This window comes from Plectropomus leopardus, chromosome 1 (genome assembly GCF_026936395.1).
Source record: "Plectropomus leopardus strain MGB_pleo_1.0 chromosome 1, ASM2693639v1, whole genome shotgun sequence".
In the NCBI taxonomy this organism is placed as follows: Eukaryota; Metazoa; Chordata; class Actinopteri; order Perciformes; family Serranidae; genus Plectropomus; species Plectropomus leopardus.
In genome coordinates, this window is record NC_142176.1 from 42,502,349 (window position 1) to 42,520,530 (window position 18,182).

Here is an 18,182-nt window from a genome sequence, read left to right on the forward strand (position 1 = left end):
GACAGCCAGGTGTCCTGTGTGTGTGTGTGTGTGTGTGTGTGTGTGTGTGTGTGTGTGTGTGTGTGTGTGTGTGTTTGTGTGTGAATCTTACCTAGATAATTCCTACTGTTATCAGTGACCCGGATGTGAGTGGCTCCAGCTGGTATCATTGCCACTTCGTTGTAGCCAAAAGGTCCACCTGGCAGACAGAGACACTCTGTCAGAGGTTTTAATATGAGTTTACCCTTTTTAATACCACTTCATTAAAGGAAAATTTAGCTTTTACAACCTGGAGCTGCACTGAAAGCAGCTTTACAACAACATGAAACCAAGAGGAGAAACGCCTTAGATGGCTTTTAAAGTTGAGTTATTTGAAGTTGTTTGAATGTAAATGAAGGAGAACACTAAAACAGGGCTGGGCGATAAAAATATAATATAAAATATATAAAATATAATCTCTATTTTTTTACACCAAACCCAAATTACGATTTTAATTAATTTTTTTCCTTGTTTAAAACAAACTACAAATCACAAAGAAATTACTCAAAACAAGTTTCACTTTTGATTTTAATAATAAAAATTAAAGGCAAACTACAGGGAACAGTAGGGAACTGAATTTCCCAACTGTTAATATAGTAAACCGAATGTCCCTTTTGGGGAGGCTGCAGTAATTTCTCAAAACATATTTAGCCTACATGAATTTACTTTGAATTTATCAAATCTTTAGCAATATGCAGCACAACTGTATCAGTAACAGCTTTAAATATTTCTACATCACCTGCACTCATCTATATTAGTTATATTGAAGGTATAGAGAACAGCATAACTTCTTCTACAGCTGCCAACAGCCCACCATCACCAAATCACTAAATCTGCCACTGATAACAAGGAGAGCAGCAGAGAGCAGCTGGATGAGAGGTCTGTCACTGCGCTGCTCTCAGTCTGCTCTGATGGATGTATCGATCAGCTGTGTGATCAGCCAGGTGTGATATTTGTTTGTATTAGGCCCACGTTTAAAATAGTAAAATGAATCTCTTGGGCTCAGTTACTTTGGTTCGGACAGGAATGTGTGGCACGAGCTGCGCTCTAGTATCTAAATGCGCACACTGTGCACAGTCTGTATTCAGATACGTTTCATAAAAACAAAACAATAACTATTTTTGGGCATTTTAGTATTTACTCTCTAACCAGCTGCTGTTGGATGTTCTGTCAAATTTTTCTCTTTCCTATATTGGGGCAGACCTGACCCCCAGTCCTCCATGGATATTATGCACATGGGTGGGGGCTCTAAATGGGGAGAAATACGGGAGAGAAGGGATGCTGAGAGGACACCGGGAGAGGGCAGGGAAAAACGAGGGTGTCCCGGGAAAATCGGGAGGGTTGGCAAGTTTGCTTCTACCGTCTACTGTCCTACGCAAACCTCGCTAACATTTCCTTACCTGTAGGGGGGTCTCTAGTCTTGTTAACATTGTAGGGAAACAGTGCAGATTTGCAGCGGGTTGCTGTCCTGTCATACGGGACACAGCAGGAAAATGCTTCCAATAATGTCAGCAGCTTTTTACCGGCTGTTTGTGGGCTACCGTGGTCTCCTGCATCTTGAGGTCTTGCGGTCTTGAGTGAGACACATATTCCCTCTTCGCTGCTGCCTCTGTTTGAGATGCTGAAACCTTTAAATAAACTTTGCAGGACTGTGGTTTGTTCAAGATCTGACCACACAAAACTGAAACCAGTTCCACATGAATGACCAGACTGACTTTTTTGGGAATGTATGGTGGAGGCGAAAATCGAGATTCACATTTTAAAAATTGCCTTGAACCACAAATTCGAACTAATAGATAAAATCAATTTAATACCCAGCCCTACATTAAAAGTTAGTATCACATAAGCCATTCAGACCATCTGTTGCATTACAGAGGTCATTCTGGGTTCAACAAGTATTTTGTTTATGCTAGGATGTAACCTCAGGCAACTTGGAGGACAAAAATACAATGACAAGTTACATATACAGGCTCTGCTATTGAAAGGGCACTCCACCAAATTTACATGCTAAAGTCAAGGCTGGGGTGTCACATTTGATGTCACGGACAGGCTGGAAAACAGGGAAACAATAGAAAGCTGCATGAAAAGAGGTCTGTGAAAACTGTACAATAGTTAATTTTCTTCTATCTCTTGTTCATTCAGTTTCTCTTTTAAACTTGCTGCAGACTAATTTGCATGTTTAAGCACTGCTTAGGAGGAGAAGGGCAGCATGAAGCAGCGTGTCATTGCATCTTGCAGGTTAGGGAGCTGAAATTAGCGCAATCACCTGGGTGTTTTCCATCAACTGCCAATTGGAGCCAGAGGCGATAAATACCCATGAGTTAAATGACCCTAGTGTGAATGTTGATTTTACACTTTCCCATTTCAGTAAAAAGCCACATGTTAGTGGTTGTTAACAGGGTTTTTTGTGCAGTAGGTATGAGGCTTTACATTGAGTGCTCATGTCTAATACCTCTGTAATAACTGTGATGCTGCAATAATAATAGCTTTTCAGCATATAAATGAACCAAAACTGCAATCATGAGATGTATGATTGAACTGTCGATCTGATCAGCTCTGACCAGATGGATCACAGGAGCACCTGTTGTAGAGGTGAGTGAAAGCGAACTTTTAGAGTAAAACGAACTGATACATTTTTCTTTCACTGCACCTGGTGTTCTACTGCTCCGTCTGTGCCCTAAGTACACTCTGTGCTCCTTGAGTGTGGTGAATTTAATGAACAGCATATGTATATTCCATTAAGACTCCTAAGGAACTGCCCAGCTCCACAATTATAAAATCAATACGTAGCGGCAGATGCTGGCCACCACAGATAAATTAATGTGTTGGAAACCCTGAGACCAGTACCATGAATTTGCCTCTGGGGGCTGTACAAACTGTACAGCATAACCTTTGATGTGAAAAATAAAAGGGCTGTCAGCATTAATGAATTAATCGCCATAATGTGTTGTTTTTTTCAAATCGCAGGCCATCATTTTTGTCTTTAAGAGGCTGTATTGGGCTAAGCATTTAAGCTACAGTGACGATACTTGTATATCACACTAGAAGACAGGAAGAATCCAGTCTTACCAATCACGTCATGCTAGCTCCTTAGGAAGGCTGTTAAATAACACTCCAAATTTAGGCTAAATGTTAGCTTTGGAAAAATTGTATGGTCATTTCACATGTGTCCCCTGAACTTTGACCTCAAGATATCTAAATAAAAATGGGTTCTGTGGGTACCCATGAGTCTCCCCTTAACAGACATGGCCACTTTATGCTAGTCCCATACAGTTATTTTGTTGACATTTCTAATCAAAACAATCTGATAAGAACTGTACTTTAAAATGGTTATTTGAAGAAGGAACGACCATTTCAACTCAGTGTCCCGGAGTGCCTCATGTTCTGACACGTATGTGATTGTCCCAAGGATCTATCTTCAGGCATAACTGGTCCATTACTGTGACCCCCTAGCATGTCACGCAGCCAAGAAGAGACACATCTGCTTCTGGCTCTCCCTCCCAAACCTCCTCTGAGGAAGGTTGCAGGTTCTGGAGGACCTGTGCTACCCTTCCCCCTTCTACACCTAAGCTCTCGGCAGGAGCTGCAGCCTTGTCTCAGCTCTACTTTCCAATCTTCAAGGGACTTTGCAGAAGTTAGAAAGCCACAACTGACTAGAGAAGAGAACCGTGATAGCACTGAACTGCTATCTCTGGAAGGACACCAGGACCGGCCAGCCTCCTCCTGGATGCTTGGAACTGCACAAAAATGACTGAACTGGAACCTCTTTTCTTCAGCCAGCAACCTAAAGAACTCTTCTACCACTCCTGGATTGGCAAGTAACATCTGGGCATAGCATTAGGACATAAGTGCAGGCTGAGCAAGACTGTCTACTTTGTCTTTTGTCATATCATGTGTAACATGTATTGATGTTAAAGCTATCGAATGAGTCATTGTTCAGATCTCTTTGTTATTGGGTTATTGGTTAGTCTGGAATGTAGTTTGTTCATGCCTCACAGAGACAGGATCTCGCATGCAACTAAATAACCTTTTTTACTAACCAAAGCACTTAATATACATATTAGACCACATAGATGCACTCAGAAATTGGCTCTCAACAGCAGCACACAGAGAAGGAACTTAAAGTTCCTGCCTTTCCTTTGTTCCTTTGTCTGACCAACCACATGGTCAGCTAAGGCCTTCCTCGCTCTGCAGCCATCTTTGATCCAGCATCTTGGATCTGGCATCTCCTTGTAGCTTCTGTTGTTAGTCAATCCACCTCTGCCTCTTGGTGTGTTCATGCTCACACCAACACACACACCTTCTCTTTTTCTCTCTCTCTCTCTCTCTCTCTCTCTCTCTCTCTCTCACACACACACACACACGCGCGCACACACACACACACACACACACACACACACACACACACACACACATTTACACATCCACACTTGTATATATACTTGTATATATTAGCAGTTTATATATATATATTGTGTTTTGTTTAGCATTGCTTTTCTTGTTGAATAAATGTTTTTGGAATCATACTTGCTGTCTGCTTAATGTTGTACAAAAGGGAGTAAATTGCCAACTACTGTGTCAAGAGCTCCAAAGTCCTTCACTCTTTACTATCAGTATGGTAATTTTGGTTATAATTATTAATTATAATTATTAAATTATTATATTTAGTGAGACTGTTTTTATTGATCAGCTATCATTTTCCCTTTCAGGGAATGGTGCCCCATGAGGTGAAGTCACATTATCTAACATAATTAATAATTATTTTTAGTAATCATTAATCATTTCTGATAACCATAGTTTTACAATTGGTGACCCTTGCGTGAGGCCTAATCACAGAAGGGGTTGCCCCATGTTAAAGCCAAAATCCCTTCATAATTTGGTGCCCCGTGTTGAAGCAAAATCCCGACATATTAATCCCGATTAACTAATGAAATTCAATAATTGCAATTTTAAAAAAAATGGTTCGACAACCCTAATTGTAAATTGTTTTAAAAACTCAGTATCAATTGATTAATGATATTTCCAAAAACCGCTGCATGTCTCTAAACTTTTTACTGTAGCATTATACCCGTTCAGAGGTTTGGTTTAAGTGCAGCCACTTGAAACACAACAGATTGTTTTGTGCCAGGCTGAACAGATGTTTAGGGTTAATCATAGAATAGCATTAATCATTATCTGACTTTTTTCAGCAATAACTACCTGATATGTAATCAGTAACTCACATAATCTGGATCAGTAATCAGATAATAATGTTGTTTTGAGGGGATGGTGCCAAACGCTGACAAGCTGCAGCTTGTATCACAGTGCTGCTGCTGACGCTTGCATTGTCTGCCATAATAAAACAATCACAATTTCTGATGTTAGTAATGTTTGACAATGATTAATGGTTTACATGATGACTTTATGGGCACAAAGACAGGCAGTTTATGAATGAGCTGAAACTATAACCATTCATTAAAGAGTGATTTTTCACTTCTGAGCCAAAACAAAAAGAGGCTGGGACAGCTCTATTGTTCTCCGTTGCTCCCCAGTGAAAAACTAGCCACAAGATGAACTGCATTCATTATAGCCTCTGAAGAGCGTCTAGCTTTGGTTGCCCCTGTTTACCCATCTTAGAGAGCAACTATGCAAAAGGTTCATCTGCAGGGTTGTAGCTGTATAAAGATTTAGTGCTGTGACTGACTGAGGAGGTTTCAGAGTCACAGACAGCAGGGATGTGCTCAAGGCTGTCTGTATTTGACCTTGTGAGTAAGTGATTTTGTGCTGCCGCCCTCCATGACTTCTCTATCCGCTGGTAAATGCAGCTGCAGGAGGACAGAAAACCTCCCAAGGCTTTTGAGCCACCCAAACAAAGTGACCATTATCAGTCTGTTTTCTTCTTGCTCAATCTGAGCCATTATGGCCTGCACTGTTACACAGACAAGTTCCGAGCCAAGTTGCACGCTAGAGGTGTTGGCTTCTCTGTGTTTGTGTGTGTGTGTCCATGATGTTCTAATTCTCACTTCTCAGTAGAGGGGAACACAGACTCTAAAGAACATTTTTTGTCCAGTCTTAATCAAAACTAATTTGATTTCTTTTACCTTGTACATCACTGCGAACATTGTTCTAGGGCTGTACCCAACTCAGAATGATGCCGGTTGAATCAAATTTGGCAGTTCAATACGAATATTTAACGATAAGTTTTGTTTTTTATATGAAGTTTCAAAGTTTGAACATTTATATCACATAGGAAATGAGCTAAATGCAGCATTTTTTACTGACACTAGATATCAAACAAAAGCCAGAGACTGTATCATATTAAGCTGCTGTGAGCTGTGAATTCACCACTTCTAAGCAGAAGGTTTCTCCATTCTCCTCCTCTGTGTTGCTGCCTGCATGTCCGCATCTACTTGTAACAAAGAGTAGCGTGAAAGTCAAGAATGTTCGCTCCGCAACAAAATCTGGGGACCAAAACATCACCAGAAGCACATTGACTAGCAAACAAACAAAAAACTGACTGCTTGACTTGAAGCAATCCCAGTTAACTGAATGTCTCTGACTTATCATTTGAATCTGACTTTCAAGGGGCAGCCGTACATTGTTTCTGTCACGTTCTTCATCCCATCACAATCTGTGTTGACTGTAAGAATCCCAAAGACCCATAGGGGTTCAAGAAAAAAAGATCTGTGTTTTAAAATGTCTAACAGAAAGACAATGTTGACATGTCAAGGTTTCTGCATGGACTCCCCCCTCACCTGTCCTAACCTATATTCAATTTCAGAAAGCAATCCACAAAAGAATTACACTGCTTTTACAGCTGCTAAACCTGCACACCTGCCCAGCTGCATTTCATGCACATGTAAAAGGTGGCTTTCTGCATTGCAAACTTAGGCCAAAAACACTGTCAAAGCGGCACTACATTATGAATTTGTAATAAGAATGGACTGCTATAACTGCTCTGAAGGTCAGTTCCTCAGCAGTCCCACAGGACATACCGTCACATCTTTACATAACATTTACAAAACTGTCCTTGCACTGAGGCATTTGCATATACAGTATGTACCTTCTACTCTCTGAACACTGAGCATTTACTTTGTTCCATCTTTTGCTTTATTTTGGTTTACACCGCACATTCCTAAAGCTCAGTGTCAAGACATGGATTCAGACACAGTACTGTGATTTTGGTAATGTGTTATTCAGTTCGGTAAGCGGTGTTCATTCATTTGCAGCTACAGTGTATTGCCTTCATAATCCATCTTCTTTTAATCATTTTCTTCCTTTTTAAATGGGAGATACATGGACAAACAAGAGGAAAGCCTCCTTTCAGCATGTTTGATGTGAACAGTCAGATCCATATTAGCCTCTGCATCAAGGTAGGTAGGAAATCTTTTGTTGGCATGGAGCCAGAGTGTCATTTGGAACCTGAAGAACTCTGAGTTCTTCCTCCTCCTTCCTGAAATCTTAACAACTGTAATTTTGGAGGACATGTTGTTAAGCTGAAATTCTTCCTGGAAAGAAGCCAACGGTTTGTTGTTTGGCAGAGCTGTTACCATGGTTGATTTTCATCAGAGAACAAGAACCTTTTGACTAAACCTGAATGACTAATAACATCTGGGAGGAAAACCTGGAGAGAGCATGGAATTATCTACAGCTTGCGTTGGTCTGAAAGTGCTTCAACTGATTTCTCGTAGAGATAATGTGATGACAGTGTGTGTGTGTGCATATCCTACCTGCCTCCAGCCCATTGCTCTGGTACACGCTCTTGTGGTGCAGGCAGGTGGTGTTTTGTCCTCCACACACCATGCAGGCGTCCTCCTGCTGCTTTGAGCCCAGTATGGAGTCACAGCCGGGCTTCTGTATGACACACACAAATGTTTTAGAAACAACAGTTTGATGCAGTTGGACATCTCTGCTGAAACTAGTTTCTCTGCAGTGTGTAGACTCACTCTGAAAAACGGAAACTGTAAATCATGCAAGTAATGAATTCATTTAACCTTTACATACTGTTCATATTGTAAACCTCAGTTTTGAGAATGCTATCATAACAAGTGTCTATACCAGATTTTGAACCACAAATATATTTCGAAAGTATATATAGCTCAAGTATTTAAATCTTTGAGCAATTTTTTTCACAGATTGCGAGAAATTATTTAGAAAAAAAATAGGAAAATCATTCTAAATACAATTATACGTATAATTACCATAATAAAATATTTAAAATAATGTGAAAATAATAACATTTTCAAGCACTTTTCTTCTTTTTTGTTTGTGGGTGTTTTTTTTTTTTACTTTCTTTTTCTTTTTTTGTTGCTAATTTTCAGATGATTTTTTGGGGTCATTTCTTTTTAAGTTGCTCTTTGCCTTCTCCCCATGTTTTTAAAAGAGATTAAGGCAATTTGTTCAGGTTTCAATGGGTTAACTAATGGGCAATTCATTTTTTATTAATCTTTCAGAGAGCAGAGAGAGTGTATATTTTTGGTTTTACAACACTTGTTTATGGAGAAAAAAAAACATATAAATTGTCATGTCTTATTATCCTTTACATAGAAAAACATAAAAGTCATAATGATTTAGATATAATTTATTGAAACTAAAAATGACAAAAGCATTCTGGAGCTGTGGGGTTTATTGTGTAATCACTGAAATCTATTAAAACTATTAAACACTGTCCTCACTGCTTCTCTAAAGAGATCCCCAAAACTACTATCTAATTATAACTATGAAATATAATTCGATCATTAACTAACAATCAGCAAACAAAACAAAAACAAAAAAAACCTTGTTTACTGCAAACAGGTCTTCAGATTTAAAGCAGTGGTAGGAAACTTAACAAACTTGCATGTGTGTCCTTTGGATATGTGTTGCTGACATTTGCAGGCAGTTGCCCTTGTTTTGCTCTCTTGTCACTGAAATTGCAGCTCAGTTACCTTTATGGTCTCAGTCACTGAAGGATCTAAAATCCATGTCAACAGGTAAGTGTCAAATTTAACCTAGAACAGCCTCAATGTACAAACATTTCTAGCACCTGTACAAAAGTATAAGTTGAAAAAAAAAATTAATCATTTTTGTACATTTTGGGTCACTTTAGAATAAGTCATAAAATTGTAGGCTAAAAGTTTAGGGTTTTTTGTTTAATTTCTGTTAAATGTCAAAACTGGTCAATTTGAACCAAATGGTCAGTCAGGGTTAATATTATTTTCATTATATTATTTATTTTCCAATTGGGTCATCTGTTTCTTCAGTAGTAAGCAACCAGAATTTTACATGAATGCCACCTATCTATAACCTATAATCTAACTATGGATGTATTTCCATGCATCAAAGCCATAACTGCAATGCATTGTGGGTGAAGTACACCTCTGGAGTGACCATGGTTGTTGACTCACTTCCTCAGCCCTCCGAGGGTCGATCTCAAGTTCAGTGTCGAGAGGAAGTCAGTGAGGGCATGTTGAATGAGTGATGAAACACAGCCCCACATTCCAGCTTTACACATTGTCTAACGCCAGCCTGGCAACCTCTAACCTCTCCTCTTGTTTTGTCTCTGTCACCTCAAACCTTTTGCCATGATTCAACTCTACCCACACTCTCTCTCTCCTTCTACTATTTGCTTCTCCCTGTCATCTTCACCGTCTCACAAACATTGACTTTGCGACACAGAGGGCAGCTCAGGGCCTGTGCAGAGCAGGACAGCTCAGAGAGTTGTCTTTGTAAACTTAAAAATGCCAAAGCAAAGAGCAAACAGGATGAGCAGGGTGGTTTATGGCATGTGGGGAATCTTGTAGTGAGATGGAGTACAGAGGCTGTTTTCTCCTCCAGCCTTCATCTTGCGTTCTGCAGAGCGAAGCAACTAACAGGAGACTCGCAGGCAAAAGAGCGACAATCTAGAGAACCTGTAATCAGCCCCCTAAGCCCCCTAAAAACACAAAAACACTTTGAGCATCTGTGTGTGCACAACAAGAAATGAATCTTCGATGGCAGAGCAGCAGAGGACATGAGGGCGCCACTGAGGGTCGATATTAAATGTCCCCTCGAGGATAAATTACAACAACTTTGGTGATCCTCTGCTTTAATAGCTAGCACCTTAGCGTATTAAATTTTCAATGTGTCCAATCCTTTTGATTATGAGCCAATACCTGCACGACACCAGACTCAGCCGTACCTTATGTTCATTGCTAATTAGCCAATGTTAGCATGCTGACAGGCTAAACTAAGACGATGAACAAGTTAAACATTAATTATGCTAAGCAATAGCCTGTTAGTATTGTCACTGTGAGTCTGTCAGCATGTTGATGTTGGCATTTAATCCACAGTTCCTCAGAGAAGCAGCTGACTTGGCTGTAGACTGCTGTTTCTGTTTTATATCATTGTAAACTGAATTTAAGACAATCACTTTTTTTTTGTCTGTTGGCTAAATTTTTTTTTTAAAAAACATCCCCTTTGGCACTGACAACTAATGATGTGCGTCTTTCACTATTTCCTGATAATATAGCAGATTGTCAGAAAAAAAACTTGGGTTATTATTTAATTATTGATTAAACAAACTCTAAGATTAACATTTGGCATGAATAAAAATTGGCTACTTACACAGCATTTACAGTGTTGCTGTGGAAGAGCATCTACAAAAAGAATGCTGCGCACACACGCACACACACACACACACACACACACACACACACACACACACACACACACACACACACACACACACACACACACACACACACACAGAGCTATTGGTTCAGTCTGGTCTCTATCTGTGACCTGCAGTCCCCCCACACCAGCTGCAGGCTGCATCTGCTTCCTGTTTCAGGCCCTGTGTTGCTCTGACCTCAGCCAGCCAAGTCAATGGCACATAAATCCACATATTTACACCATGCGCTGCATGTTAGTACACACACACACACACACACACACACACACACACATATGTAAACACAGACATGCATTAATTCTTTGTCAGTGGAGTAAAAATAACTTTGCTTATGAGTTTGCCCTCATGTAGCAGATGTGTTTACTGAGTTTAACGTGTGTATCTCATTACTCTGCATGTGCTGCAGGACCCGAGGGATACAAGTTCATTTCCCGCTCTCCCCATCTGTGAGAGGGGTGAGAGGGGTGAGCGGGGTGAGCGAGGGACAGGCGGGATGTGGGAGCAGGACGCCGCACTGTGTGCTGAGCAGAGCTGTAATGCTAACTGAAGGCTGCAGTCTACACTGATGAGTGCACTCTGCTCCTAACGCACAGCATGGAGTTCACTTCTCCAGAGAGCTGCAGTCAGAGTGGTCAACACCACTTATACCACAACGGGGTGGGAATGAAGAGAGGAGAGAAAGGGAGAGAAACTGCAGCTCAACACAGCCTCATTTTCAAATCAACACAAGGAAAACTAAAGCTCAATTGTTCAGCGTTTTGAAGGTAAAAGTTTCATTCATGTTCTCATAGACAACACTAGGTGACTTCCAAAGCTGAGATGGATGCAGAACTCTTCTGATTAAATCATCAGAACAACAGATGAACTGTGTTCGGAAACGCAAAAAAGTGCTCAGACATGATGCTTTACAAATCTCTGCAGGGAGAGAGTTCCAGAGGGTGGGGGCTTCCATATTGAATGCTCTGTTACTGAACGTTCTCAGGCTGGTGTTAGGGGTAGAGAGCAGTCCTTCCTAGATGAGAGAGGGGATGATGTGCTGCCAAGGCTTGGTGTGGGTGAGAACACCGGCAGCTATGTTCTGCACATGCAGGAGCCTGTCCAGGGCCTTGCTGGGCCCCCCGGACAGGACTCCATTGTAGTAGTCCAAATGAGAGCAGTCCCTGATCTTGGCTGCAATCTTTACTGCACCTGGATCGTGGTAATGGCTGTGCTGATGCTGTGGCCCTGCCTTTGGCCGTGCTCATGCTGTGGTTGCACCTTTGGCTCGCCTTGACCATGGTCTTGGTTGTGCTGTTGCTGTGGTCCTGTCTGAGGCTGTGCCTGTGTTGTGGGCCTTGGTTGCACAGATGCCGTGATCCTGCTCGACGCGACCTTCTATTGCCAATATTATGCATCATGCCTCCACTCTTGATATACGCATGGGACTCTTCTTAACACCAATGAAATTTGTATGTAACATCACATGCCATTATAGAGTGCATTTAGTAATTTTATGTCTATCACTATTGTTATACTATATGCTATTGTTACCATTATTGCTATGCTTCTATCCCACTCTCCCTTTCTCTTCCCTCTCTCTTTCTCTCTCTCTTTCCTCCTTGTCATTACTGTAATTTAATTGTTATTTACTACATCTATTGCATATCTGTCTGTCCTGGAAGAGGGGTCCCTCCTCAGTTTTTCCTGAGACGATGTGAGAGTCTAAGGGCAGAGGGATGTCGTATGTTGTAAAGCTCTCTGAGGCAAACTGAGTTTTGTGATAATGGGCTTTATAACTAAAATTGATTTGAATTGAATTGAATCGAATGTAATTTGTATGAGAAAGTTGGTTTGTCTGTTCTGTCCAGCCGTAGACTGGAACACTGGTACATTTTTCTTTATGAGGTCATTTTACATGAACTTCCTTCTTATTTGTGTCCTTTACTGACTCCTAAAACTGTCAGTAGCTGCAACCTTCGGTCACACAACTTTTGTATATCGTGGTTTTAGTGTTTTTTAAAGTGCTTTTAGAGGTTTTGCTCCGTCATCTTGGTGTCAGCTGCACAGTCACCTTAAACTACACTCTTTTATCAGCTTGGGAGATTTTAAAAACAAGATTAAGCACATTTTGGACACTGAATGCACGTGTTTGGTTGCTGAACACTGCTAATTAGCTGTTTCTTTTAAGTTTGTTGCCTGTTGCTTATGCTTGAATATTTCTGCTGTTTGTTTTGAAAACAAAATCTTTGTGGTGGTGAAATACTTCTGTGGCTCCAAAGAGCATTTTGTCAACTTCTGGTGACAATCATAAGGCATGAAATTCAGTTTTGTGTTCTGCGAAGTGACAGCAGAAGCCAAAGTTTACATTTTGCAGAAAGCTGACAAACATTCAGCAGGTTAAATCCCACCACACTGGCAGTGGGTCAATTTTGGTTGACTTTGGCAACCATGGTTTCAGACCAACATACCAAACGGAAGATACATGACTATTACATTTATTATTCAAAACATTGAACTATGTCATTGTGAAATTATCCAGCAGACTCCTGTGTTTATACTGTATGTTGAAGGGCATTAGGATTATCCTTTAAATAAAACTTAGGGAATGGAAATGGAAAGTGGGGAACAACATCAACATGAAATGCATGAATACAGTATGTAAAGACAACAGCAACACACACAAACAGCACTGTTGGCACTTACCAGGCAGCGTCCATTCACACACACTGCTCCGGGCTCCTTGTCGCACTCTGTGCCATCGAGCACACGGCCAAAGTTGTAGTAGAAGTTGTGACCCTGGGCCAGGCAGCTCAGCTCACAGGGGTTAGAGCCTGCCAAAGAACACCTTCAGTCAGTCACTCGTTTAGTTAGTTTATCATGCAAAAATATGTGAGGCAAAAAGGACAGAGAGGGAGAACCAGAAACAGGAAGGAGGTGAAGACAAGGAACTGGAGGAGAGTGCAGTGGGAGAGGAGCAGATTTCATGGAGAAAACTCATAACTGTGTGTGGATGAAACAGCCAGCAGGCCTCACAGTGGGCATAAGAGCCATGGCAGCATGGAAAGTTTACTACATGACTGCCAACAACACAGTAAGTAAAGTCACGCATGAGGGACAAGCAGACAGAAACACTCTCTCAAATTAAACCTCACTCACACCTGCAAAGACACAATTGAATTGAATTGAATTTATTTATTTTTTGATAGGGATGATGCAGTTAAACATAGTTTCATAAAAAGCATGAAGCTGATGTGCTGCACAGAGAGTTTATAGCTACTGCTAATTTCCAACTCTTATCAATAGGTGGGCTTTTAAGTATACAGTGGGGAAAATGTACATAATTCAATTACATAATACTTGCCTATACATGATGATCTGCAAAGTCCCTTGGACAATTTAGTGAAAGTACAAACTCACCTACAGGCCTACAGACTAAACACGTGTGGAACACGGTCGCAGACCTAAAACCCAGTGTAGACTGAAATTAAACATGTGCCTCTCTTCTGCAAACCTCCCTGTCCACATCTGTTTCAGTATATTTGGGACTTTAGGTTGTAATGACTTCAGATTTGATTTTGAATTTGCAGGGACCGTCATGATTTTAGGTTTTGTGTTAGTGTGTTTTGGGGTTTTCTACACTGAAAAAAAGAGTACTGACAACTAACTTAGAATAATTACTTCAATGTGTAACATGAATTAATTAAGTTTTCTCAACCCGATTTCCAAGCAGTTGTGTTAACTGAACTTGATAACTTGATTAGAAAAAAATGTAATTCATTTCTGTGTGACTGATTGAAGTCATTATTTTAAGCTGCATAAAAATTGTCTTTCTTCAGTGTGTTTGTAGTTTTCCTTGTTTCTTGTTACTCATGTTCTGTTTCCTGTTTTATTTTGTAGTTTTACTTCTTGTTTTGTTTTTTTCAATTTAACACAGTTTATTTACAAACATCACGGCTCAAAATTTGTAACAGTAATGCAAAGGTGCTTACAAAAGGTGCAAAGCAGAAGATTTAAATCTACTTTACAAAGATTATTAACAAAGTAAAGAAAAAAACAATGACAATGCTAAGGCTTTTTTTGTATTGTATTTGTCTATAAAATGTCATTGCAATATTTTTCCTCATAACTTCAAAGGCTTTGACATAAGAAGCAAACTTCAGGTGAAATGTATTAAAGCATGGTTTCAGTGTCATATATTTGGATTTATGAATATATTTTTTTTCACAAATGAGGATATTGTTAATGAGAAAGTTATATTTGGCATTGTCCATGACCAGTCCATAAACAATGTCTTTTTGAGAGAGTTCAAGTTGAGGTTAAAAAATATGTGGATTAAGCCAATTGCATAAATCCAACCAAAAGGCTTCAGAATATATGCACTGGAAGAATAACTTGATCAGTAGTTTCAATGACATCACAAAACATACACTTATTGGAGTCAAATCTAAATTGTTGTAACATTTCACTGGATGGACATACGTCATTTAATATCTTAAAATGGATCTCTTTGGCTCTGGGAGTAATGGGAAATTTCAGATATTTAGTGTGTAGTTAGTTAATAGTTTTCTTTTCTCGGGTTTTACGCCTCATGTGTCATGTCTGGTTTTACCTCCTGTCTTTGTGTGTTTTCTTGCTCTTGTTTTTCCCTGATTAGTTTCACCTGTTCTCACTTTTCCTTATGATCTTGCTGTGTCTTTAGTTCTCCCTGCGTCCGTCTGTTTCCCTCCTGCTTTCTAATGCACCTGTTCTGTTTTTAGTCTAGTTTGTTCCACCCTTGCTCCTTCATTTGTTAGCCAGTCCCTGTGTTTCCCTCCTTTTTATGTCCACTTACCTCAGCTGTGTGTCATTGTCCTGATTAGTTCCCTGTGTGTGTGTGTATATATATATATATATATATATATATATATACCTGTGTGTTTTCCTTTGTTCCATGTCAGTTCGTATGTTACTCTTGCTGTTGTCCTCCCAGTGATCTGATGTGTTGTGTATTCCTGTTCTTCCCTGTTATCCTGGTTGGTTTCCGTTAGATTTTTATTTGTGCTTCATTTGTACTTACTTTGCACACCTGTCTCCGCTTTTTGGTTATGCATTTAGGTCCTCATCAAAACTCACTTGTGACAGGGATGCCCAGCTCACCTGGTAGAGCAGGTGCCCAATGTTCAAAGGCCAATGTCCTTGCTGCAGTGGCAGTGGGTTAAATTCCAACCCTGGCGCTTTTGCTGCTTGTCATCCCCTTGTTCACATTATTATTCATTTATTTAACCTTTATTTAACCAGGTTGGTCCCATTAAGATTAAGAATCTGTTTTCCAAGGGACACCTGGCCAGGACAGTCAGCAGTGAGAACACAAAGTTGCCGACAGAGACACAAAGGGAGACTAAATGCAAAATAATATATACAATTTTATAAAATTGCATTAAAAGAGAACTATCTATGAGTCGAAAGAGAATTTTCTGGGAATCAGTTGTACAATCCGACTAAAAGGCTAAAACATCCTAAAGGCTAAAACTCTGCTTGTAAGTCTTCACTTTAGATTTAAAAACATTTAACAACACCAGGGGTATTTTCCAGAAAGGAGGTTCAACAAACTCTGAGTCTTAGCCTGAACGCTGAGTTGATTTACTCCGAGATGAGAAACTCTGAGTATTCGGTTCCAGAACAGCTGATCTGAATGAGTGCAATCAACTCTGAGTATGTTCACCCTGAGGTCAGCACGTGCATGACCTCAGTAAAAAGCCAATACCTCGTCATGGCAACCACTAAGAAACAGAAACCAAGCTATTTTACCCCATTGGAACTAGAGGTCCTCATGCTGCTTATGGAAAATTTGAGCCCATATTTAGATAGAAAAGTAACACAGCTGCAGCAGCTAAGAAGAGAAAAGCATCATGGGAGAAAGTCGCTGGCCCTGTCATTTGTGTCAATAAGTTTGTATGAAGGTGTCCATTGACTTAACATTAACCGCAATTTGTTAAAATCGTAACATACAGGTGAAAAAGTGTTGGTTTGAATACATTTTGAGTTTCATTTAGGTGCAATCCCACAGGGGAAAAATGCACTTAGACGCAACTTGAAAATGAAATATAAAAACTTCATTCGGCATATTTTGCTCAGCCCTGATTGCAGGCTGACCTCATTTTGGTTTTATTCATATTTTGCCTTAAACATACTAAATATTAATTCAGTGGCTATTTCAACATGTAGTCATTTCAATCCCCAACAGAATGTTGTTTTAATACATATCTGTCGTATCACCTAATATCCTGCCAAGAAAATGAACATTTGATTTTAATATAAAGCACACACTGTCAACACAATATTAACTTTCTTCATGGGACTGAGAATTACTATGATGATTGTGTATTAGATTATGGCGCATACAAATATGGGGATGGTACTTTTATTTAGCTAAATGATATTTGATTATTGATTTTGTTTACTGACTTTTATTGCATGGTGGTATTTTAGCTTTTAGGATGCTTTTTAAATTAAATTTTTTTATTGGAGTTATTTTATTGTTTTTAGTATATTAATTTTATATTTTATTTTTTAATTTTTAAATTTTTACTCAGCCAACAGAAAGGCGGTGTGTGAGCTTGGATATGTACGGCCAGAGAATGTTTTTTGGATAAATGATTGAGTGTAATGAAAAACTGTGCCATTATAATAAATATTCATCAGGAAATGAGAGCACATCCAGTCAAGATCTGAAAATCCTTTCATGATGTAGGACACTGTGTAATAATTATGCTTCGATATTGATTAGATTGTAAAAATACGGACAATCTGTGTCTTACAGCTTGATTCAGGTGGGAGGAGACAGGTAGAAACTCTGTGTTTTTTAAAACCATAGTTATTCTGCAACAAATTCCAGGCTGAGGGTACAGAATACCCGAAAGCCCTTTTCTGAATTTCCATCCAACCGTTTACTGTGTGATAAAAACACAGAGGTAATGTGGGGCAAGACCAAGAATTGCCTGTAAGCTGTCCTATCAAATAAATGCAAAAATTAAGAAAAATGAAAAAAAATCAACAAAGCTTCCATTTTTCAAAATGACTTCAAGGTTGGACAGTTTGACATATGCATGTTGCCAGTCAGTAGAGATTTTGCTCTACAGTTTCTACTGAGGCAGACATCCTTTTACATCTTGATATGACTATGAAAGACTGAGGCCGAAAGAATGCATTAGGATAGACCCCCCATGTCACTGTTTTGTTATATATATCCACTTGCTTGGTTGATGGGGAGAATTTACAGAGGAAATGAAACACTGAAAAATATGACTGTTTGTTGGACTTTTACCTAAGGCAAGATATGACACTGCAATCAAACTTGACATCCACCTGGATTTCCTCGAGAACTAGATAGTATTTTAGCTGAAGCACAGTGCAGCCATCTGTCAACAAGTTAGCTGGTGACATCACTGGGTTGGTTCGTCTCTGTTGTCCACTTGTTTGCCAGTTGGAGTTCTTCAGCTCGACTTCGTAAACCTGCTACTGTCAAGCATGTTTTGTCCTTTAATGGCTGTTTTTTTTCTCTGGCAATATTTTTCAC

The 18,182-nt window shown here is 39.6% G+C and overlaps 1 protein-coding gene across 1 annotated transcript in view; it reads right to left on the reverse strand.

Moving 5' to 3' along the window:
* The window catches only part of adamtsl5 (ADAMTS like 5), a 62,130-nt gene that overhangs the window by 10,382 nt on the left and 33,566 nt on the right, over window positions 1-18,182 (reverse strand). Inside the window, exons 6-8 of the mRNA XM_042485124.2 lie at window positions 13,331-13,458; window positions 7,728-7,851; window positions 92-178 (exon numbers count right to left, since the gene is read on the reverse strand). Coding sequence (XP_042341058.1) covers window positions 92-178; window positions 7,728-7,851; window positions 13,331-13,458 — 339 coding nt within the window. The remainder of the gene's footprint in view (window positions 1-91; window positions 179-7,727; window positions 7,852-13,330; window positions 13,459-18,182) is intronic.